Consider the following 24,292-nt stretch of genomic DNA (forward strand, 5'->3'; position numbering starts at 1 on the left):
CCTGTGCCTGATGGTAAGATAGCTGAGTGATGTCTGCCCTTGCTGACTATACGTCTGTGGAAACTTACAGGGTATAGTTTGGAATCCTAACGTGGCCAGTTTGCAGCCTTTTATTTTTCAGAGTTTGTTAAATCAAGTTCCATTGAGTTGGAAACTGGTATGTGTGTACTAAGGTGCTGACACAATCTTAACTCTGCAGCACAACAGCAATAATCTGGCTTGAAGAGCAATATATTATACACAATTGTTCGTATTAACAAACCACTCAATTCCAGTGTGCCCATGATCCCAGCTGCCCGCAACCACAGCAACAGCAAACACCCCATCACCAACACACCACAGTCAGAGCAAGGGTGTGTACGGCGAGGGAGTGTCCCCAGTACAGTACCGCACAAGAATGCAGTATGTTGTGTTAGACTGCCCTGTACGTCTTAACCCTTCTGCTGCAAAGGAAAAACACACACGATTTCAGAAACCGGGCAACGCCTAGCCCCTTCGGCAAGCTAGAAAATACGCCTGGACAGGTTTACAGTAAAACCCAAGTCCAATGCTGCCGACTGAGCATGTAAAGCAAGCCACAGAGGACTTAGCCTGCTGCAGCGTCGAAGCTCGGAGGGCTCCTGGCACACGGAGGGCGAAGGAGGAACTTGTGCAGAACTGGCCACTCGCTGCGTCGGAAAAGTCGCTTCACGCTGTAGGAAGTTGCATTGTAACTTGACTCTCCCACTTTGCTGCTCCCAGCGAATTCCCCAAAAAAGGAGACGGTAAAACAGTTCAGCAAACAGCATGTCGTCTAGGCCAAATAAAGGGAAAAGACGTCCATCGGGGGCTGGCAAGGGATCGAAAGAGGTAAGGGCTGAGTGGTGGTGATAAGGTGCAACGAACGTGCTTTCTGTGTCTCTGGCTAAAAATAAAAGTTTCAGTCTAGCGTGTCTGCACTCTGCAGCCCAGCAAAAGGGGTGACTGCTGTAGTTATATATGCTCCTGCTATCGACCTGCTGATGCCTGCGCTTGAACTACTGCGCAATAAATGTAATTGGTGTTAATGGTGGTGCGTGCCCGGCTTGCAGGGCAGTAATCACGGTACATGCGCTGTGAGTCACTGGAACATGGCAGGGCTCGAGCGAAGGGAAGTCGCAGCACAGTTAGGATGCGAGCGGGTCCGGGGCTGCGCGCCGAGTGCCGGCGAGGCAGGGTGGAGATAGGCCAGGAATTGAGTGGGGGCCGGGGCGAGGAGTGGGGGTGTCCAACACTCCCCATACCTGTCAGGGCCACCCCTGGCACGAGGCCAGGTGCGGGCTGCTAGGCCGGCTCCTAGTTTCACAAGAGACAGTGATGAGGACGCTGTGAGGAATTCCGTTCCAGACAATTAAGGGAGTGACGGCCTGAGCAGGCTGGGAGCCCGCGTCGGGCAGTGTCGACTCCTCTCCACCCCTAGTTAGTGTAGATAACAGGCGGGGAGCGGCGGGCGGCACCGTCTGCGGCGCACACACCTCCCAGCACCGGTGCACACCGCAGACATAGCGCCTTGTGGCAGCCAGAGCTTAGAGTACAAGAAAGAGCGGGGACTATGGCTTACGCGAGTTGGTGGAACGCCACGGTAAATGTTTGCTGTATTCCCTTTGTTTGCTTTCATGTTGTTTAGCAGGCGTTCTCCTCTTGGTTTCTGTGGGGGCTTAGAACGGGCGCGTATGCATGCCAGGAATGTGAGCTCTGCGCTCTCAGGAATGAATGCCTTTCCGGGCTGAAGGTTAGAGTGTGCGCTCCACCTGAGCAAGCCAGCCCCAGCCCTGTGCGAGAATCCAGCGTGCTGCCTCACGAGCTGAATTTGATTTATTTTATGTCAGGACGAGTTCGGGCACAGAATTAACCAAGCAGCTATTATTGACGCCTTAACCGGGCTAGCTTCGGGGCTGGTGCACACAGCTGTAGGAAAAGGCTGCTCCCATCATGGTTCCTGCTTATCGAGCTAAGGAAAGCAGGCCGTGAACTGATGTAATGAGATGGGAAGCATTGCTTATGTTTCGAACTGCCTGAAGATCTCAACTTAACACATTGTGTGCCGGGTGGGTAAAAGTACTTCAGAAAAGTATAATTTCTGTCAGTGTGTTGGAGGGCTGGAATCTATGTTTCCTGAGCACCAGCTGACTAATGGCAAGAGATGTCAGTTATTGTAATAGTCAAATTGATACATTGGCCCTTGAAGTAGGGATGCAGCACCACCAAAATAATCATAATGGGGTTCGGAAGGTGAATGAGCAATAAAGAATCCTTTACATGTTGTCTTTTCATTTTGCCACAGTGCTGTGAGGTCAAACGTCAGGTTATGTTTTTTGTCAAATTGCTGCTTAGTTTTTACCCTGGATATTGGCGTTTTCTTTCATTGATAGCAGTGTGAGCATTCTGTAAAGTGATTTATATGGCAAACTTGCTGTGGTACAGGGAGTGTGAGAGGAAAGGCTCGAGGCTGTCAATTATTTAACACACAACATCTAAAATTACCTGTAGATGTATTGCACAAATAATTCGACAGATATCAGCAATATGAAATGCGCAAAGCAAGCCCTTTTAATCAAGGCCCTTTATTGTGTTATGCGCAAATGATAAATATTTGTGAAACCCTTTTTCCGCTTATTATCATATGTGTGAAATCTAGTTTTATCAGAAAAACTGCATGGCGATGCTAATTTAGTGGCCATTTCAATGGAAAATGTGCAGTCTGTTAATGACTCTGCGTTACCACACCATGATGTATTAATATATGCGTGACAGTGTGCTCTGAAGTGCACCACCAGCTACATACCACACCCTTACCACTCACTTGACGGTCGTTGCTCATTTCCTACACTTCTTCTTTGTGTGACACTTGAGTTTTCAGCAGAGGCTATGACTTCATTGACACAATATTGATGGCAGCACACCCACTCTGAATTTGTTCCACACTACTGTATTGGTATAATAGATATTGTATGATTATGCACCTTCAGTGCACTGGCGGCAATCCAAAATAAACACAGTTTAACATGTTGCCAAACGTCTTATCAGCCCATTTATAGAATATCAATTGTAAGCCTATAAACACCATCCTCACACGTTCACAGGTAGCCTAGGTCACAACTTGAGTGTCCTAGCCCTCAGGAAGACATATTATTCTGCTAATATGGCATAGCCTGTACATCTCTGCATCATGACAACCACCTGCATGCATGATGGAACTAAGCCAGTAAAGCCAAAAATACTCCTACGTCTTGGTACGACTTTGGGAATATGTGGTGGTTTACAAAATATTACACTTTACCTGTCTTAAAATGGGACTGGAAATCTATTAGCTGGTCGGATAACTTCAACCAGTCCTGGTTTTCTAGCCTACACTATACACATTCTGGAATTTGTAGTTTCCATTTTCAATTTATGGGCAAGCCATTAAAATAATGTTTATTGCTGTTGGATGAAAACCGAGGACTGGCAGAAGGTCCCCTCATGGCGTCAGGAGAGTTGACTGTCATGGAGAAGTATGTTCTCCATCAATGGTTATCTTTCCCGAGATTATCAAAGTAAATGGAAGAATGGAGAAAGCCACTATCTGTCTTTACATTCTTTTATAAAGATGGGGAGGCATGTGTCGCAACAGTATGCCCACAATCTAGATATCTTGTGGCAACCCAAGAGTGTCAGCAATCTGAGTATTCCAGTTTCAGGATATTCCACATTTACATGATCTAACATGGTGAACCATTGTCTCCAGGTTAATGGCTGTTCTGCCGGAAATTCCAGTTTGCCAGTTACTAACGGTTTTCATTGACTTTAGTTGTTGCAACTAAGTATTTAGATAGTGAATTGCACAATTTCAAAGAAAAACATGGTACATTGTGCTGGTTTAATAAAAAATACTTCTAGTTGATACCATTGGAAACTAATATTCGGATGGATATTCAAGACTCATACGCAACCTCCCATGCCACACCCTCATCACACCACACCTCAAGAAGCTTCACTGGCTCCCCTTTCACAAGCAAAGCCAATTCAAACTTCGCACACAATCATACAAAGTCCTACACAACACAGGACCAGAATACCTGAACAGCTGCATATACTTTCACCAACCCAACAGACACATATGCTCTGCCTCACTCTCATTCGTACACATCCCCTATATCCATAAACGCAAAAATGGAGGTCACTCACACCTACATCGCACCCAAGACATGGAACAACCTCTCTCAGCACATCAGAGCCTCTTCCTCACTTCTTGAGTCCCACTAGAAGCTAAAGATCTAACTCCTCCTATAAGCACCTTGGGGACCACACACCTGCCCAAGTGCCTGGATACCCTTTCGGGTGTTTAGTGCACTATGCAAATCAATCAATGTGACATACTTCTAACCACAGATTTCTTACTTTGTGAATATGCCCCTGGCATCAGGCTGTGTCCGAAAAATGTAATCCAATACTTTTTTTGCACACCGGTAAGAGGCATCTTGTGGCTGTGCGGCAACGTCATTCTACTCAAGAAGTGCCATGCAGAGCTGCATGTAAATGCCACCCATGTGTGTTTATGTCAGTCCCTTTCGTTCCATGGGTTTAGAAGTGAATCCGGAGCCACTCCCACATTTTTTCAAGTCTTTTCATGACAGAAAATTCCAATTGTTTTTCGTTGTACAAGGGAAGATGTCACCTCCCAAGATGACAGGGTTCAAACCATGAAGGAGCTGTCACAAACAGATGTCTTTGACAGACTCCAACAACTTTTGTCTGTGGCGCATGTGGTTAGACCAAGACTCCCAGACCTGTGCCTGATTTACCCAGATGAACCTTAATGCCATATGCAACCGTGAGGTGAAGTTTATATCACCAAACATCAGAAGACTCCATGCTGTGACTGGTCAAGGTCAAAAAGAAGGTCCTGTTCCCGCTCCCTAAGTCATTCCCACAACAGATCTTCATTGTGGTCAAAGTGGTCGGGTATTATAGAAAAAAAGCATAAGAAATCTGAGTGGGAACCAGCCCCTTCTCCCCATTCTCAAATTCCAGAGAGGGTGCAGGGGCATCAGCATGCCACTTGATCTTATTCCGATTTCCAGGGGAGCTGATTCTGAACTTGGACCCAATGCATTTCCAAGTTCACCGGCAATGATGCACCAAATTGCAGCCTTTAGGGAGGTCATCCTGTACATTTTGGCACTTTACTGATCCCATCTGGCGTGCCTTCAGGCCAGAAGATTCTTCCTGGGCCTTCAGTCGAAGTTCCAATGGCGGATCCAACCTCAGCACCATCTGTACCCCTCAAACCTGCTTCTGATTCAGCATTGGCTCTGGAGCCTACGTTAGGTCTGGCGACACCCACTGCATTGGTTCTCTTTGCATCAATGTCACTGACACCTCCTCTGATGTTGAAGGAGGATTTGCAACCCATTTTGGTCTTCGACATTGAGCAGAATCCACAGAATCCATTCTGATCTCAACTGAAGCCATCTCTTGGTCACTCCAGCCAGCCTGCAACCCCTCAGAATCTGATACTTTGTCCTTATGACGAGGTAGAGCTTAGACTTCACTCAACGATTCAGCACTGATTCGGGCAATGACAATTCCAATGAAGGGGACGATTTCATCCTCTAATATTATGAGACCAATTGGTATCGAAAGCTACAAGAGTGGTCTGAATGCATCCGCAGATACTGGACTCATTTCTCTTCCCAGCCCTGCTACTGAAGAAAGTGCCTCCTTCGTTGACATTAGAGATAAATTCTAATATTCTTACAGAGGTACTCCAGCCTCGTCAAGCACCTATGGAAGCTCCGTTGCCATTTCTTGGACAAAACTATGATCTGGACCAACAGTCAATGGAAAGGTCACTCAGTGCATCGACCAGCACCAGGAGACCCTGACTTCCTTACACAGCACCCACGACCAGAGAGCTTGGTGGCACAGGTGTCCACCAGCAAGGTAAATCCTAACACCTTCCCCACCACCTCACCTGTCAGTCTAAGAGCTAGAGACCATTGCCAAGGTACCTCTCCTCATCTAAAACCTTGATCTGTGGGCTACAATGCCAGCTGTCTTCTAGACTGCTACTACATTTCCCTTTGGGACACAGTGGCCCAAGTTTTACCTTCAGCTGAGGACGACTTCCAGGTGTCCCTGAGCCAAGCTATCCAAGATGCAGCAACATTTTTGATCCGCTCTGGTTTTAAACACAATTGACTGCCTTAGTCAAGCAATTGCCATGAGTGTGGCGCTTCAGGCCCATGTCTGGATGAGGACTACAGACTTTTCCAGTAATGGACATGTGATTCGTTGGCACTCGCCTATTTGGCAAGAAGGTGTGCTCTAAAATGTTTTAAAGTAATCAGGCCCAGAGCATGTTCCTTGGGTCTGTCTGCCCCCTGCAGACAGTTTCTTAAACAAGTTTGCCCTCTTCAAGGCTACAGTAGAGGTTTCCAATACCACTAACGTCAGACCCTGCTGCCAATCCATCAGGTCTCACAGCCCTTTCATGGCGTAGGCCACACCTCACAAAGACAATACCTAGGGCATCAGGGACAACGGTCATCTAAATCCCCCGCCCCTCTAGCTGTTGCTGAAACAACATTCTCATTAGTGTGTTCTTGTAGCAGACAGCCACCCTCAAAGCAGGATTTTACATTTTCTCCAAGAATGGCAAGCCATTTATCAGACAAGTGGGTACCCCAAATTGTCAATCGGGGCTATGCCCTCACTCTTCTTTCTACCCTGTTGCACCTTCCACTACCATCAAGATGGCTGACGGAAGACCATATGTCCATCTTGCAGCAGGAAGTTTAATCCCTTCTGGCCAAAGAGGCCATCCAGAGGGTTCTGGCCCTGGAAGTAGGAACTGGGTGTTACTCCCACAACTTCCTTGAACTGAGGAAGGACAGAGGCTTTCATTTGATCTTGAATTGTTGCCCTTTCAACACCTAGCTCATGTCCTCTCTGCCCAAGAGCCTGGAGACAGGATAGTGGTGTTGGACGTAAAGGATGCTTTTCTCCATATTTCTTGTTCTCTTCATGGAGTTCATAACATGACATTGTGGGTATTCCCTCTGTCTTAGCTTGATTGCTAGGGATTAAGTCTCATTCTTACAGTCCGCTATAGAGCTACAATTTCTCCTAATTTGCAAAAATTGCCCAAAAGGCAAGTTATCTTTCAGGGCGCTCGGGTGGTGGCTACTGTACAGTAACAAACATTTTCTGTCTGTGGGATTTTGTAAAGGGTAGTGCTCAAATGTCCATCGTTGAGTCTGATGCTCAGATCCAAAAATGATATGCAGGTATCTGATATAGTGTGAGTAAAGTTAAGATATTCGTTTTGTGTTTTATTCCACTGGTAAAAGTCTTTGCAGGTGGACAGGTCTCCCTTCTAAAAGATGAGAATGTCATTTATGAACCTTTTCCACAGCCTCAGATTACTGGTATATGGGTTGCTTGGGTGCAGGATGACATTCTCCTCAAACGCAGCCATATATTGGCAGGCTACGCTAAGGGCAAATGTACTTCCCATGGAAGTACCTTGGGATTGATGAAAGAGTTGCTTCTTGAACTCAATGATATTCTCTGTTAGTGCCAAAGTGGCACACTCCATGATGAATGAAACAGGGGTTGGTGAGGTCCATTCAACGTTGTCAAGGGCTGCCTCAATGACAGTCAGAGTGGCACTTTGAGCAATGTTGGTGTACAACGCCACAACGTCCAGTGTGACAAGAAGGTTAATTTTGTTTATGTCCTGTGCCTCCTCTATTATGCACAGGATGTCTGTGGTATCGCGCACAAAAGAGAGACTTTGCCTCACTAATGGCTTCAGGAAGTGGTCGCAGAATTTCGATAAAGGCTCCAAGAGTGAGCCTATACCAGAGACTATGGGCCGCCCAGGGACTAGTGTTACACTCTTGTGGATTTTCGGCAGAGTATAGAAATAAGGAGTCTTTAGTTATAAGGAAATCTTTCTAGTTTTTGTTAATCCAGCGGTTTGTCTCCGCTTCGAACACCATGATGGCAATTGTGGTGGCAAGGCGTGAAGTGGGGTTTTCAGTGATAGGAGTGTAATACCTTGCGTTATTCAGTTGGCCTTGGCACTCAATGTCGTAATCAGTAGTGGACAAGACCACAGTTGCCCCTCCCTTATCAGCGTGCTTAATGGTAATGCTGGTGTCATCTGCAAGGGATCTGGCTGCTGTTAGTTCAGCTGTTGAGAGGTTATGGAATGGGGCCCTACTAGAAGTCTCTGACAGACATTTGAGTACGGCTTGCTCAAAAGTCAATATTTCAGGAGGAATCATGCTGTTGTTGGGTGTGAAGGTAGATGAATTTGCGTAGCCCTGTGCATTCTAGAGTGATCTGGGGTTTGTCTTGAAAGAAAGCTTTTACACAGATTTTCCTGAAGAAATTTTGTAGCTGTCCTGGAATTTGTCAACCCTGGGAGAGGGGACATACCCTAGTCCTTTTTCTATTACTGCCTTTTCCATCTCTGTGAGTGACCTATATGAAAGGTTCACCACTAATTTCTCTTTCCCCTGGTCCTGCTCCTTGTCTCTTTTGTGTGTGGAGGTTGTTCTTGCAACTGAACTTGTTTCTGCATCCCTCTTTTTCACCCTCCTACTCTGCCCCAACCTCTGTCTAAAAAAGAGGGTTACTTGTAGGGAACCTTGAGTGCAGATGACGAATTGCCAGACGGGGGGACCGGGGTAGGTAGATACACTGTAGTTTGGGTACGCTGGGTGAGAAGCCCTTCTTTGGTTATTTCTGCCCCAGCTGCTAGTGCTTGAGTCACTGTTGGAGGAGCCTCTTTGTTAGTATCTGAGCCCTCATCAGAGGAGTAACTGTTCTTAACTGATGTATAATCAGTCTTAAGACAGGGATATATCTTTTCCTTATTGAATCTCTTTATATCTTTCTGTAGTTTGGATAGCTTTTGTTTCATTAGGTATTCTTGTCTGCAATTTCATTGTTTATTTCAGCCGGTTTGGATTTAAAGGTGGATGTCTGAATAGTGACTTTAAGTGCGCTTTCTGCAATCTGTATTCTGACCAGTAAGGCATCCATTCTCCTCTTGGCGGTGTTGATGATTAATACGAGCAGGTCCCTAGTGCATTTCCATGCAACTAGACACCACTCTTTCTTGAATATCGCGTCCCCCGAAACAACCTAGGGAAAATATTAACTATGAGACCGTTGGGGGAGGAGCCAAGCTCGCGTCCGAGATGGCCGCGTTTTAGCTCGGCTCCGTACACTCTCCTGTCTACGATAACTATCCTGTACTTTATCCTGCCCCGGGAAGTATTCTACGATGTGCTGTGGAACGACGATACCTCACGGACACTTACCGTTTGCTCCGGTGGCTCCTGGGTGTTGCGGCCCTGTCTGCTTCGGGGCCTCCGGAGCGGCCGGGCCTGGCACTCCTTGGCGGCGCCCGGGCTGGGCGGGGCGCGGTTGCCGGCCCTTGGTGGTGGTGTGGAGTTGGTCGGAGAGGCCGAGGTGCTAATAGATCGCTTGCGGCCCCCCGGGCCTGGTCCGGCGATCCTGCGGCCTGGTGTTGGGGCGCTGCCTTCCATGGATGGGGTTCACCGTACATCGGGCTTGTCCCCCCTTTGTTCTCCGGCCCGGCCATTTTGAGTTCCTCCGCCCGGGCTCGGAGAACGGTGCCGGCGGCGTGTGGGGTGCCGGCGCATCGCCTTCTTCTGGTGACCCTCCTTTCTGCCCTGGTGGCACCTCTGCTGGCGGCTGCCGATATCCTGTTTTGCCCCGCTGGTATCCGGGCGGGGATCTGTGTTTGCAGCGGCCCCGCCGAGCTTCTAAGATGGCGGCCGGCCCCATGACTCTCGGCCTTGCTGGGACTGGCGATGCGGATCCGCCGCACGGCGCGGTTTCTGAATACTGCAAAGGTGAGCCTACACTTGGCGACATCCTCGCCGCCCTGCGCTCCTGGGGGGCGCCCATGACCGCGCCTGTCGCTATCCTGGAGAGAGGTCCCTTGGCTGGACCTGCTGGGCCCCCCCCGGTTTGTGCGGCTTCATCTCTGTCGTGTGCTGCTGGAACTTTCCTTGGGGTCGTGAACCTGGAGGCTGCTGTTGGTGTGGATGTACGGAAGTCCGCTGCCCTTCTTCATCCTGTGCCTCCTTCTGCTCCGGAGGTTCGCCAGCCGGATCCCATCTGGACCGACCTCGATGGGTCTCCTTTTCCTCTTTTGCCTCACATGGCCAAACGAAAATCCTGTGACTGTGCCGCTGGACCGGCTTTCCCCGAGTTCTCATCGGAATTGTGCCTGCTTTGTATGAGGTGGTTCCTGTTCTATCTGGATCATCCAGATCGCGATCGCTTTGATTTGAGTGTATTTTTGATTCGACTTCCTGTTCTTCACCTCCGGCTCCATGTGGTATGGTTCCTGGTTCGTTGGACTACTACAGTTTGCGAAAAACGAGGACAGGGTTGAACTGATCTTGCCTCTGTGGACTGTTATTTTGTGGTAGGGTTGGGCGATCCGTTTATAATTGTATGATTATATTTGATACTTTTTTACGTTCCTGGAGCTTATCCGTGTATTTACTATCTTCCCGTGGGCTTTGAGTAGTTTCGGGCGGGAGGGTGGGAGCTGAAAGGGTTTTGATTGTGTGGCTCCTCTCCCGCTGTTTTTCTTTGTTTTCCCTTTCTCCCCCCCCCTTTTCTTTATCTAAATGATTCTTTCTTTCCATTTCTTCTATATTTCGGGTTCTAATTAGGGCGACAGGCACGCTGCTGGGGGGTAGGCCATAGCCTTCTGCAGGGGTGCAGGGTGGGCTGTGCGGGGTGGGGGAGGGGTCTGTTTTCTTGTATCTTCCCTTGTTCCTTTTTTGGTTCTATGGCTCTTATGTATCCCCTTATTTCGTGGCGCGGTGTCGGCACGTCGCCCCCCGGGGTGTTTGTGCTGGCATGGCCCTTTTGGTGCGTCTGCTGTCACGGTCTACTACGCATTCATTTCTCCGGTTGCCACTAGTTCCTTGTGCCGAATTAGTATTGTGTGCTTTGTTAGCCGTGGGGAGCGTGCACTGACGCTGCGCCTTCACTTTTTCTCCCTCCTTTTTCCGATGTCCTTTTCCTCCCCTATTTTCCCTTTCCCCCCCCCCATTTTTCTTTTCCTTTTCTGGGTTGTTGTAACAGAGGGCTTTTAGTTGTGTAAGCGTACTTTTCGCTGTTTTATTATTATGTGCCATGGTGGTGGTGGGAGGGCGTTGAGCATCGATTGTGATTGTTATTGATATGGGACTCACGTTCTGCCTTTGCCAAAATGTGACTGTTCTTTTGGTCTTTTCCTGGATTCGAAACTTCGGCTTGCTCACGGCCCACCGCGGCCCTCTGGACTTTACAGATTGTCTTTATCCTGCGAACCCCTTTATTTCATTATAAAATTAACCTACTCTTATCCTGTCCGCGATGGCGGCTCGAAGACTTGTTACCTTTGCCTTCATATGCGCTATTTAGAAATCCTGTTGTCACTCCTGTATTGCCTCGTATGTCTCTTTATTGTGGTGGCCGGCCCGGTGGGTTGTAGGCCCGTATCTGTGAGCGCCTTTTGTACAATAAAGGTTTTAAAAAAAACTATGAGACCGTTGGGAGCGATGTTTGCTCACAGGTATTTGGTCATCATTGCTCCATGAAGGGTGATTTTTAACCATTCCCTATTCATAGTTGTGAGAGATGTCCAGTCTTCTGGGTACCTGAGGCCACACCGCCTTCCGCTCTTAGGAGGGAAGGCTTCCTCAAGAACTCAGCTACCGCTTCATCATCAAAGCTGAGTCCCTGGTTGTCCTCCATCTGGTAGGGGGCACAGGGATCTGACCGACAAGTTAAAGTAGGTGAGGTAAAAAATATGAAAATGGGCCAGAAAAGGCAGACTGCGTCTCTGGTAACCTAATGAATACATCCCACGGGGGCTACCCGTGCATACAAATGATCAACAAAGAGGGGGACACAAGGGCTTTTCGAAAGGTCCAGCATACATGCCCTAAGCCTATAGTGAAAGAGGAGGGTATGCAGTTCCTTAAGTGAGTCAAGAGAAGTACAGAGAGATACACTATATACTGTTATCACCACAAGGCCTCCAATGATCCGCCAGAGGAGAAATCCTCTTTTCGGAAACAGGGCCCTCACACACCCAGCCAGCTAGGTGTCATGCTTCATCATATGGGTCTGCTCCTCGTCGGGTAGGCATTGCAATACCCGATGGGCACCCTTAGAGGGGCTCTCTAGCGGAGATCTTTTGTTCCTTGCCGTTAGGTGCAGTGGTGGTGAGGGACCTAAGAAGTGTAGATGTGGTGTAGTGATAGTGAATAAAACAGTTTGGGGAGTCCAAGAAATGGCTTTTATTCAAGTTGGCTCCCCACCTGGTTAAAAAAAGAAAGGAGTGACGACTATCTGAAGTTCTGGTTCAGGATAACTGCACTCTACTCTCAAAGGGTCGACATGTTTCTTGCCAAATAGTCAGGGGGATCAGTGGCAATTCATCGGGACCTAGTGAAAAACTATCTACACACCGCGAAGGTGGAAAACCTACCTACCATGAGTAAACACTGTGGGTAAGGTACCCACAACTGCAAAGGACGACCTAAAGACAAAATATTAAAAACCACAGCAAAGTCAATGGCAGCATAATAATTGTAACAACATATCTCTCTCTCAGTAACCATTAAATGGTGAACCTTAATGTGTGCTAAGGTGGCAACACTCACACACAATAAGTGGTACAAGGTGACACACAACATGTGGTGTGAGATCCTCGCAATGTGGAGCTCTCAATTTAAAATTAAAATTAGAATTAAAATGAGGAATTAGCGGTACCTACGAGCGGCAGGGACCGGTGGGGGGCATAGGGACTCACCTAAATATTCTAAGAGACTCGCCTCAACAGTATTCGGCAGGCGTTGGAGACACATAAAGTATTGTGCCCTGGGGAAACATGATGAATTGGGTATCAGGTAAAGGATGCTGAATACATGAAGTAGCCTGACACCCCTGAAACACCAGCAAGTTGCAGGTAAGAAGTAAGGACAACGCTGCGTCTCCTCTGGCACCCGTATTCTGGCTTAGAACAGGAAAAAGGCTCCCCAATGGAGGGCACAACACTGCCGAACCCCGCCAGGCCGATACCCACAGGAGTGAAGGCACCGGGCTGATGGACAGGGCCCAGCCACGTTCATGTACTCACTAACGACACAGCGGTAGACCAGCTCCATGTCAGAGGGTATATCTGGCACCACAGTCAATTGCTTTGCTATCCGAGAGCTTAGCTCCCCCGTCGCTGGAGGTCGGATTGGGGCTGTTCCTAGATACAGGCATTCTCACCAAGAGTCCAACGATGTAGTCAGAACGACCTACCCCTCTCCGCTGAACCCGGGTGGTGAACTGCAGTCTCACCGAGATGCAGATATATTCACTGGTTCCTGGTTAGGGGAGTGGCAGGCCTTCAACACACCTCAGCTGTAGCGAGTAGCTGACACGTCAGGACCGGAAGTGGTTAATGTTGAGGAAATGACGGCTATCTTGTAGTGTGCAAATAACCCGGTTCAGGTAGTGTAATGGAATCACTACGGTGGGCACAGGTGGATTAATGTAGGCCGGTGGGCAAATAACCACTAGGGTGCCATTGGGATGCCATATCAAAAAGGCACAAAGGTTACTGTGGGGTGTGGGGGTGTGCGGGCCGGAATAACAGGCGTGGAGGCCGAATGTAGTGTGCTATGGTTAGCAAGGATTTATTGTATACAGAAGAAAACAAATCCTTGGGAATAGTGTCCGGGTATACGCTTTGCTGGTCCTGTTCCGGGTCCACGAGAGGGGGTCCGAAGAGGGGAACACAGGCAGGTCTTCCTCCACCGGGCTGGGGATCTCCTTCCTGATGGCGGGTGTTGGGGTGACCCTCGGAGGTAAGTAAGAAAGACACAGGGCAGTTAGTTCCAAAGCACACGGAACTTAGAAGACCGTTACCGACACCAGGAGTGTAGGGACGGAAATAGACGGTGTGGGAGAAGAACAGGGTAGGGTAAGATGGGAAAGAAAAGGGAGGGGTCGGGATAGAGTGGATTGTCGTGAAGGAAGGGGGGGGTGGATATGTATCATACAGTGTGGGGGTGACTATTTTACACAGTGCAAGTGCGCGTGATGTCTGTACAAGATTTACACTATATACTCTATTTACACAAGGAGGGGTAAACACGGAGAATGATAACGGATTACTCACGTGCCCCGCCGTAACTCTCATCCGAGTTACGGCCGCTTTCCAGCCTCCTCCTGAGGATGCCACCAATCCTCGCACCACAGTTCTTCCTCTTCTTCGCTCTCTCCTCGCCTCCGCTCTCCTACAACCTCCGTCGCTGATCCTTCGCCTCTCGCCAACTCCTGCCACGAGTCCACCGCTAGGGATCCATCTTCCTCTGTGTTGTCGGTCTTTATACGATCCCCTTGGGTCGCTGAGGAAAGGCTTCCGGGGTCACGCAGGGTCACTTCCGGTCTTTTAGTGGCCGTTGCACTTCCGGGGTCATTCCAGGTCGTTTCCGGTCCGCTGGGCGCCGGCGATGCTGTCGGTACCTGCAGGGAGACAGAGAGAGGTGTAGCCGGTTTGGGCGGCAGGTTAGTGTGGTCGCCCCTATGGGCGTTCGTACGAGGTCGCTGCAACCCGGAGGTAGGCTTTGACCCTTCACATCCCCTTTCCCTAGGATTGTTTCTTGTGGGGGTTAGGTTTGGTGGGTACCGGGAGAGATAGTCCGCATTGCCCTGTTCCTGCCCTTTCCGATGTAAGGTACGGAAGCGGAAGGGTTGGAGAGAGAGGAACCACCTGAGTACTCTATCATTGTTACCCCGATTACGCGCCATCCATTCAAGAGGGGCATGGTCTGTGTAGAGAACGAACTCTCGTCCTTCCAAGTAATACCGGAGGCTTTCGATCGCCCACTTAATGGCGAGGGCTTCTTTTTCGACTACTGAATAATTGGTCTCGCGGGGAAACAACTTCCTGCTTAGGTACAGAACGGGTTTTTCTGCCCCTGATACGTCCTTTTGAGACAACACTGCCCCCAAACCTTGATCAGACGCATCGGTCTGCAATATAAAGGGCTTGGAATAGTCAGGACTCATCAGCACTGGTTCTGAGGTCAAGGAATGCTTGAGGTGATGAAAGGCCTGTAACAACAAGGGAGACGGTTGTTTGAGGATCTCCTCCGTTTTCGTTGCTTTCTTTAGGAGATCCGTCAAGGGGGCTGCCATATGGGAAAAGTTTGGTATGAACCTTCTGTAATATCCTAGCATACCCAGGAATGCTCGGAGTTCTTTACGGGTTTGGGGAAAAGGGATGCCCTGGATGGTCCTAACCTTGCTGTCTTGGGGCCGAATATGTCCCTCCCCCAGCAGGTATCCTAGGTATTTCACGCTTTGGGCGGCTAACGTGGTCTTGGAGGGATTTATGGTAAAGCCCGAGGCACCTAAGGAATCTACGATTGCCCGTACGTGGGACAGATGTTGGTCCCAGGTGTCACTGTAGATGACTATGTCGTCTAGATACGCACCCGAGTAGTGGGAGTGGGGCTGTAGTACTTGATTCATGGCCCGTTGAAACGTTGCTGGGGCACCATGAAGGCCAAAGGGCATAACTCTAAACTGGAACAGTCCCTCTGGGGTGGAAAATGCTGTTTTGTGTTTATCCTCGGCTCTCAAGGGGATCTGCCAGTACCCCTTGCAGAGGTCGAGGGTACTGATATACTGGGCCCTTCCGATGCGCTCTACCATCTCGTCAACCCGAGGCAGGGGGTAGGAATCGAAGGCTGAGATTTTGTTTACCTCCCTAAAATCGATACAAAACCTGGTAGAACCATCGGGCTTGGGTACCAGGACTATGGGCGAATTCCAGTCGCTACGGGAGGGTTCAATGATGCCCATCTTTAACATTTGATTGGTTTCCTCATGTATGACTGCTCTTCGTGCTTCTGGGACACGATATGGACGCTGTCTGACTATTTTCCCCGGTTCGGTATAGATGGCATGCTCCACTACAGTAGTGTGTCCTGGGAGGGAGGAGAACACGGTTTGTACGGGGGACAGGGTCTGGCAGAGGTCTCTCTTCTTGCTCTCAGATAGCTCTGCATCAAAACAGCACTCAAAGGGGAGAGGACTAACACCAGTCAAGACGGGTCGAGGACCCTCCCATTTCTTAAGGAGATTGACGTGGTATATTTGGGTGGACCCCCTGGTGGCGTCTAATTGGACTTCGTACGTTACGGGAGTCACTTGTCTGGTGACGGTGAATGGACCCTGCCATTGTCCCAGCAGTTTATGGTCCGAGGAAGGAAGGAGCAACAGGACCAACTCCCCGGGAACAAAGGACCGGAGTTTGGTTCCTTTGTTGTATTGTTGCTTTTGAGACGATTGAGCGGCCAACAGATTCTGCCTCACAATTTCTCGGATCTCTCCCAAATGGGTCTTCAGGTTGTTGACGTATTCGGGGAGAGGACGGGTCCGATCAGGTTCGGCCTCCCAGGCCTCACGAGCCATGTCCAAAAGAGTCCGGGGGGCGCGACCATATAGCAGTTCGTAGGGCGAATACCCCGTGCTGCTTTGTGCCTTGCACCGGATGGCAAACAGGGCCAAAGGCAACAGTTCCTCCCATCTTTTGCTCTCGAGACCCAATAGTTTTTTCAAGGTGGTCTTTAGCGTGGCGTTGTAGCGTTCCACCAAGCCGTCCGTCTGGGGGTGGTATGCTGATGTTCTTATCTGTTTGATCCCCAGTTTGGAACAGACTTGGCGCATGAGGGAGGAGACGAAGGGGGTGCCTTGGTCGGTTAGTATCTCGCGGGGAAACCCCACCCTGGCAAATATGGCTATAAGCGCTTTGGCTATGTTCTGGGTGGTGGGTTGACGGAGAGGCACTGCTTCAGGGAAACGGGTGGCATAGTCCACTACCACTAAGGCATACCTGCAGCCGCTTTTGGAGGGCAACAGGGGGCCTATAATGTCCATCCCCACCCTGGAGAAAGGGACATCTATCAGGGGGAGGGGATGTAGGGGCGCTCTCGGTGGTCGGTACCGGCTGGTTTTCTGGCACACCGGGCATTCCCGACAATAGCGTTTAATCTGCGCGTACACTCCGGGCCAGTAGAACTTCTCTAGGATCGCTTCACCTGTCTTTTCATCACTGAAGTGCCCACCTAACAGATGACTGTGCGCCAGAAACAAGACTTTCTCACGAAACAACCCCGGGATAAGCAGTTGAGTAGGGGCCTGGGCACCTCCTTTGCGATACAACAGTCCATTCCGGGTGAAGAAGTAGGGACCTACGTGTAAGGGGTCTTCATCGGGGAGGGCCCGACTCCAAGCGTCCTGCAACACTGGATCTTCTTGTTGGGCCGCTCTGAATTCTCGATCGGTTTCCCACGGATGAGGGTCCACCTGTGCTGGGCAAGCCAGAACGAACCCCCTCTTTTCCTTTTTCCTTTGGGCCTTGGTCTTCCAGGGTTTGGGTGTCTCGACGGTAGCAGGGGGATCATTGGAAAAGGGAGCCTCTGCCCACCATTTCTTCAATGAGTCGGTGGTGTCTTGGAGGAGATGCGGAAGACCACTATAGTCGCTTCCCAGTATCGCCTGTTCGGGTAGGTTGGGAACCAACCCGACTGTCAATAAACTTCCTGGGTCCGTAGGATGTTGTACACGCACTTGTGTGGTCGGATAACATTTGGTGTCTCCGTGGACACACTTGATGGCCACGGACCCGGTCACGGGTCCCAGTGCGTGTGATAGTTCCTGGGGACGCAGTACACTGTGGCGACATCCGGTATCTGCAAGTGCCATCATCCTTTGTCCTTCAATCTGCACGGGACACCTGAAGGGTGGAGGGGTGGTTTCGGTGGTGAGACACACATAATTTCTTGTCAAGCCAATCTCCATGGGTTCCTCTTTCTGAGGGCATATGCGGGCAATGTGTCCGTATCCACCACAATGATAACATTGTGGTCCTGGTGGCGGTGGTCTGGGCATGACCGGGTAGGGGATCAGTGGGGCTGCTTCGGGTTTTCTTTGTATCAGAGGTGGTCTTGTTGGCCTGGGATGGTTGCCCCGACTTAGGTGGGTTGGGTGTTCCTCCCTCGCCCGCTGTCCTTCCTGTGCTCGGTTGTAGGCACTGGCTATTTCGACAGCACTTTCCAAAGTCAGATGGGCGTGTTGGCGTACCCACTTCTGGGTGGCGGGATGTAGGGAAGCCAGGTATTGTTCGAGGTATATTTTGGCCATTATTTCCGCCTTACTGGAGGTTGCAGGTTTGAGCCATCGGTCGGCCAGGTCTTGTATCCTGAATGACAAAGCCCGGGGATTCTCTTGGGGTCCCTCCTTGGCCTGACGGAGTCTAACCCTATAGGTTTCGTCATCAATCCCCAGACGTTCCAGGATGCATTTTTTTATGTCCGCATAGGGGGTCTGTCCTTGGATGTTGGCCTGCTGATAGGCTGCTTGCAGTTCCCCTGTTAGCAGGGGACCTAGGTAATGGCCCCATCGATCTGCAGGCCAGGTGGCGGCCTGAGCAAGCCGTTCAAAGTTGGTGAAGAAAAAGTCTGGGTCTTCACCAGCAACATACTTCTGCAGGACTACCGAGGGTAAGGATGCCATTGGTCTCTGCTGCCCCATAACGGTGGTCAATTTTTCCAGGGCCTGATCCTGGGCTGTGCCCTGTCCTTTCAGGACATCGTGCAGTTGGCCCCTGTCATCTTCTGCGGTTTTCAAGAACCTCTCCATCAGTTTGCCGAGGAGCTCCTGTCCCTCGGCCAGCTGTTTGACGGCGGCCTCCATGCTCCCGGGCGATCCCACTTCTGACACCACTTGTGGGGTGTGGGGGTGTGCGGGCCGGAATAACAGGCGTGGAGGCCGAATGTAGTGTGCTATGGTTAGCAAGGATTTATTGTATACAGAAGAAAACAAATCCTTGGGAATAGTGTCCGGGTATACGCTTTGCTGGTCCTGTTCCGGGTCCACGAGAGGGGGTCCGAAGAGGGGAACACAGGCAGGTCTTCCTCCACCGGGCTGGGGATCTCCTTCCTGATGGCGGGTGTTGGGGTGACCCTCGGAGGTAAGTAAGAAAGACACAGGGCAGTTAGTTCCAAAGCACACGGAACTTAGAAGACCGTTACCGACACCAGGAGTGTAGGGACGGAAATAGACGGTGTGGGAGAAGAACAGGGTAGGGTAAGATGGGAAAGAAAAGGGAGGGGTCGGGATAGAGTGGATTGTCGTGAAGGAAGGGGGGGGTGGATATGTATCATACAGTGTGGGGGTGACTATTTTACACAGTGCAAGTGCGCGTGATGTCTGTACAAGATTTACACTATATACTCTATTTACACAAGGAGGGGTAAACACGGAGAATGATAACGGATTACTCACGTGCCCCGCCGTAACTCTCATCCGAGTTACGGCCGCTTTCCAGCCTCCTCCTGAGGATGCCACCAATCCTCGCACCACAGTTCTTCCTCTTCTTCGCTCTCTCCTCGCCTCCGCTCTCCTACAACCTCCGTCGCTGATCCTTCGCCTCTCGCCAACTCCTGCCACGAGTCCACCGCTAGGGATCCATCTTCCTCTGTGTTGTCGGTCTTTATACGATCCCCTTGGGTCGCTGAGGAAAGGCTTCCGGGGTCACGCAGGGTCACTTCCGGTCTTTTAGTGGCCGTTGCACTTCCGGGGTCATTCCAGGTCGTTTCCGGTCCGCTGGGCGCCGGCGATGCTGTCGGTACCTGCAGGGAGACAGAGAGAGGTGTAGCCGGTTTGGGCGGCAGGTTAGTGTGGTCGCCCCTATGGGCGTTCGTACGAGGTCGCTGCAACCCGGAGGTAGGCTTTGACCCTTCACAGTTACATTATAGACATGGCAGTGCCTTCAATCAAGATGTTGACTCATGTGCAAAGGTATGTGTAAAACTGGGGGCGCGTCATGGTCAAGAGGTCTAGTATGCAGATCGGTCCTATATAACACTTCGTGACACAGTGGCGGCCAAGATGTGGCGTGTTATATCGAGTAATGGTGTCTGGACACTAAGCGTGATGCTGAATACCCATCTGATCAAGTGTTAGAAAGAGACTCCCAGGGAATGGCATAATTTAATCCCCATCGGTCAATGGAGAGTCGGTGTACCCACCTTTGTTCTATCTAGAACAGTGCTTTCTTTGTAATTTGAGGGTGAGCTTCATGTACCAGCCAACGAAGGGTGTCTGGGAATGGTTAATTCCTAAAAATGTGTGTACATTTTAGTGGTTACCCGTTGGCACCGAATATTGCTCTTATGCTCTGTGATGCGCGTTTTGACCATCCTCATGGTCATGCCTATATACTTCATGATGCAAGGGCAAGTGACAAGGTAGATGCATTGGGTGGTATTGCAGTTAGTATGTCTCGTTGGTTTCCATATGAAGGTGTCCAAAAGGGTTATCTCCTTTGTGGGTGTAGTCTGGCGATATACTGCGCATGAGCCACAAGGGTAATGGCCTTTGACTGGCGGGAGATCCCAAAGAGTTCTTTGTTCATTGATGCCCTGAGTCTTAGGCCTTGTGTGCTCAAGCATGTCTTTAAGATTTTGTGTTAGTTTAAAAGCGAATCTGGGTATCAGCATCTGTAGAGTCCCAGCTGTCAGAATCCCCCAGTGTTTTTATAGATGCCTTTGATGCCGATGGAGTCTGGTGTAAAAGAAGTTACGCATGTAAGGGCATCAATAGGTTCTTTCGGGGACACTTCCAACAATGCCTCACTGTGATTATTTCTAGCTCTCTTCATGGAGTTCATAACATGACGTTGTGGGTAATCCCTCTGTCTTAGATTGGTTGCTAGGGATCGAGCCTCAGTCTTATAGTCCGCTATAGAGCTACAAATTCTCCTAATGCGCAAAATTGCCCAAAAGGCAAGTTATTTTTGAGGGCTCTCGGTGGTGGCTACTTTACAATAACAAACTGTTTCTGTCCGTGGGCTTTTTGTAAAGCTTTCTCATTATCTCAGAGCTCGGATAATCACTTCTATTATTATTCCAGGACTAGTGTTATAGCAGGGTTTGTGTTCTAGCAATGCCCTGACTTTCCACCTTTCCTCAAATCTAGATACTGGGGCTGGAAGTAGTGAGAACTGGTAGTTTCAGGGTTGTAATTTGATTTTCAGTCTGTGCACACCTACAAACTTGCATGTGTAAGGGGTTTTACCAACTCTCTTGAAATCTCTTCACACACTGGGAAAGATTGAAAATGTTCTGGTTTCCAGGCCTACTTCTTCTAATTTTTGTGAATTCATGAAGGTCGTAAATCTGCACTAACACGATGGCTGCATGTTTGTGACCTTTTTTCATAACAGAGCCCCTAATTACGTCGGTGTTATTTGGGGTTTTTCTTAGGAATATATATATCTATATATCTATATATATCTACCACATTACGAACATGCAAAACAAAAATTCCACAAATCCTAAACCAGTCCTTCTTGGGAAGTGCAACCACGTTCCAGAATAAGTTTATCATATGTTTTCAAAAACGAATTTCAATAACATTTCAAACTTGTGAAAGATATTTCGGTGTCACTTAGCCCCTTGGCAGGTGGTAGAACTGGTCAGCATTCCCGTGTGGAGAACAGCCCATCCTAGTTTGAAATTCCTGCCTTCTCTGGTGATCTTTAACCTTGCAGCAAAACGGCTTTTCAGAACCCTCCTGAGAAGATGTAATAAGACTTTGGGGTTAGTTTGAGCTATTCCTGTGTTGTCTGAAAGTGTTAACGATTATTAAGTTGAGGGTTCTGATGTTTGGTTTTAGTGTGTGCAAAAAAACTAAACTCGGACTTGAAAGAAGAAAAAAACAATGCTGCTACCAAGATCCATTGGATGCCAAGTCAGTTCTTTATTGCTGGAAGTTTCCTGTGCTGGTGAAACTTCCCTTTATTTACTTTCTGAAAATTCATCATATTAGAATGAGCTTTTGTGAATTTCTTTGCCAGAAAAAAGTGATTACCGACATTTGAGTAATTTTTTGAGAGAGCATCAAGACAGGGGCATGGAGTTTTCTATAATGTCCACCTAATATATTTTCGAGGTGTGAAATTATGAGACCGGCGGCTTTTAATGCCGCACAAAACATCAATCATAGTGATTTGTAGAATTTTATTGCTAGAAGAATTTACTGAAATAAAAAAGGAATCTTATAGTTTAATATTCAATCTTTCAGTCTTTATTCAGTTTCTTTTAATCAGGAAATTTGGTAATTATGTTAGGGGTCATTACCGCTTATGAATTTTCACTAGGAAATGATGGGCTTGCATCTGAAATGCCATTTAACATTAAAAATTGAAAACATCTTTCACGGCCACTTACCCCAAAGGTTTAATGATGAACAATGAATAAACTGTTTCGCTTATTTTTGTATTTACTTTGGGTCTGATTTACATTGATTATTGTATGAGAAGGTGTGACTTACTCTTATAGTATTCCTGGCATACTTGTGAATTTTAAGGGCCAGCCACGAGCAGTCTTGTTTACGCCTGGAATTCAGCTTCAGAAGTGCTACAAGAGTAAGGCACAGGACAGTAATTGTGAACCAGGCCCATTGTTATCATTTGCACCTGGCATGTCATCTTGCGGGCTCTTTCTTGTACTTGTTAACGTAACCAGCGCATAGTGTCAGTGAGTACATTCAGGTGATTCATAAGCATGATACATTCCTTCCTTGTAACCTGGGAGCTTCGATAAGGGAGATTGAGGCATTATTAAAGTACTGATAGTACAGCCTCACCCTAATCCAATACCAGTGGAACCCCCACAACCCCAGGCAACCACCTGAGAGCCAAAACACAAGATTGCTGATTGTACACGTTCATCCAGACACACAGGGCCGTAATGATCAGGAAAGGGAGGGAAAGAAAAGGCCAGAGACCCCTTAACATGAATCCACTCCTCTTATATCTTTTTATAAAAGAAACAACATAATCCAGTAAAAACCCATATTAGAGAGATGAAAGCTTGAATAGCTGACCGGGACTGCAGGCGATATGTGCAAAAGAGATGTATAAGAATACACACCACTACCAGTAGCCTCTGCAAGCAGGGTCACTTTAAGTGAGATAGACGCTCCGGGCGGTAATTCATCACAGCAGAGAAGAGAATGATTCCTCAACTCCATACAATGGGGCTATATATATGGACAAGCCTAGGAGCCAGTGGCTTAGAATTACCATGACAGGCTGGCTATTATGCTGTGTTGTAAAAATCAGCATAGGAACTGACAGATATCATTAAAGATAAACACATTCTCTAGGGCATCCCATCCCTGATCTAACCTTGTAGCCACATAAGAGGGGGGTATCTGGTGGCTGGGTTCACTTGTATAAAACAAAGTACCATCCAATATATGGCGGTACTGTCAAACATAAACCCAACCCAGCCATGCCACAACCACCCTCAGCTCCCAATGGCCTTGGCACATCTAGTCCTCTGTTACTAGTTATTAGTTATTAGTGAAGTAGTGTGGCTCACTGGTTAGAGGCGGCAGACCCGAGAGCAGAGGACGGCCCGGGACCAGGGTTCGATTCCCGGCGCGGCAGGTTTTGGGACCAGGGTCAGCGGACTCGATAATTCTCTCGCCTCGGTGCCCACTCTGATCAGCGTTCACACTCGGCAACTCTGGGCATTAGCTTGCCTCATCTTCACTAACGGCCCCGCCGGGGATGCCTGGTCTCACCCTGGAGATACCCATTAAGGGACCATCTCTCAGGGAAGCCAGGAAGGGTTTCGCAGCGGTCAAAGCGCCTTGGGACCCTATGGGTAAGTAGTGCGCTATATAAATGCCTATACATTTACATTTTACATTTACTGTGCACTGAAAGGATCAAGTCTCACACCAGAATTACGATTATATGAAACCAGCAATTAGGAGCCGGCTAAGATTCGCTGCGCTTGTCTTCAGATAGCTGAATTTACAAGTTCCTTAAATTACTCAAAGGCAAAACAGGAGATCGTAGAATGTAGCTGAAGTGTCTATTTTCACTTTGAAATGATCTAGGAGGTAACACATTCAATACTCTAAGAGATGTCCAAAAATGCTACTTCAGGAGAACGCCGGGTGCATGATTGGCTTATACAAGATAAGGCACCATGACCAATGATCACCTTTAGCATTTTAAAAAGATTCTAACGATGGCGGATACCATGCTGGAACTAGTGTGCTGCATGAAGTATATGCACACACCTATGAATTTAATTTTGCATTGTAGTGGTATTGTAAATAAACACCTAGCATGGGGTCAGCATCTTCCCCCTAT

General features: G+C 48.7%; 1 protein-coding gene across 15 annotated transcripts in view; it reads left to right on the forward strand.

Annotated features, from left to right (window-relative positions):
• Positions 1 to 433: 433 nt before the first annotated feature.
• CAST (calpastatin) overlaps positions 434 to 24,292 on the forward strand; it is a 685,784-nt gene continuing 661,925 nt past the window's right edge. For 10 of the 15 annotated variants that reach the window (XM_078675406.1, XM_078675407.1, XM_078675421.1 and 7 more), the window contains exon 1: positions 646 to 849. In XM_078675406.1, the coding sequence (XP_078531532.1) occupies positions 787 to 849 (63 nt within the window). In that variant the 5' untranslated portion in view covers positions 646 to 786. Of the gene's footprint in view, positions 850 to 1,445; positions 1,601 to 24,292 lie in introns of those variants that run through there. The other 5 variants (XM_078675419.1, XM_078675422.1, XM_078675414.1 and 2 more) reach the window with 4 other exon arrangements.

Source organism: Lissotriton helveticus, chromosome 2_1, assembly GCF_964261635.1.
Source record: "Lissotriton helveticus chromosome 2_1, aLisHel1.1, whole genome shotgun sequence".
Classification (NCBI taxonomy): Eukaryota; Metazoa; Chordata; class Amphibia; order Caudata; family Salamandridae; genus Lissotriton; species Lissotriton helveticus.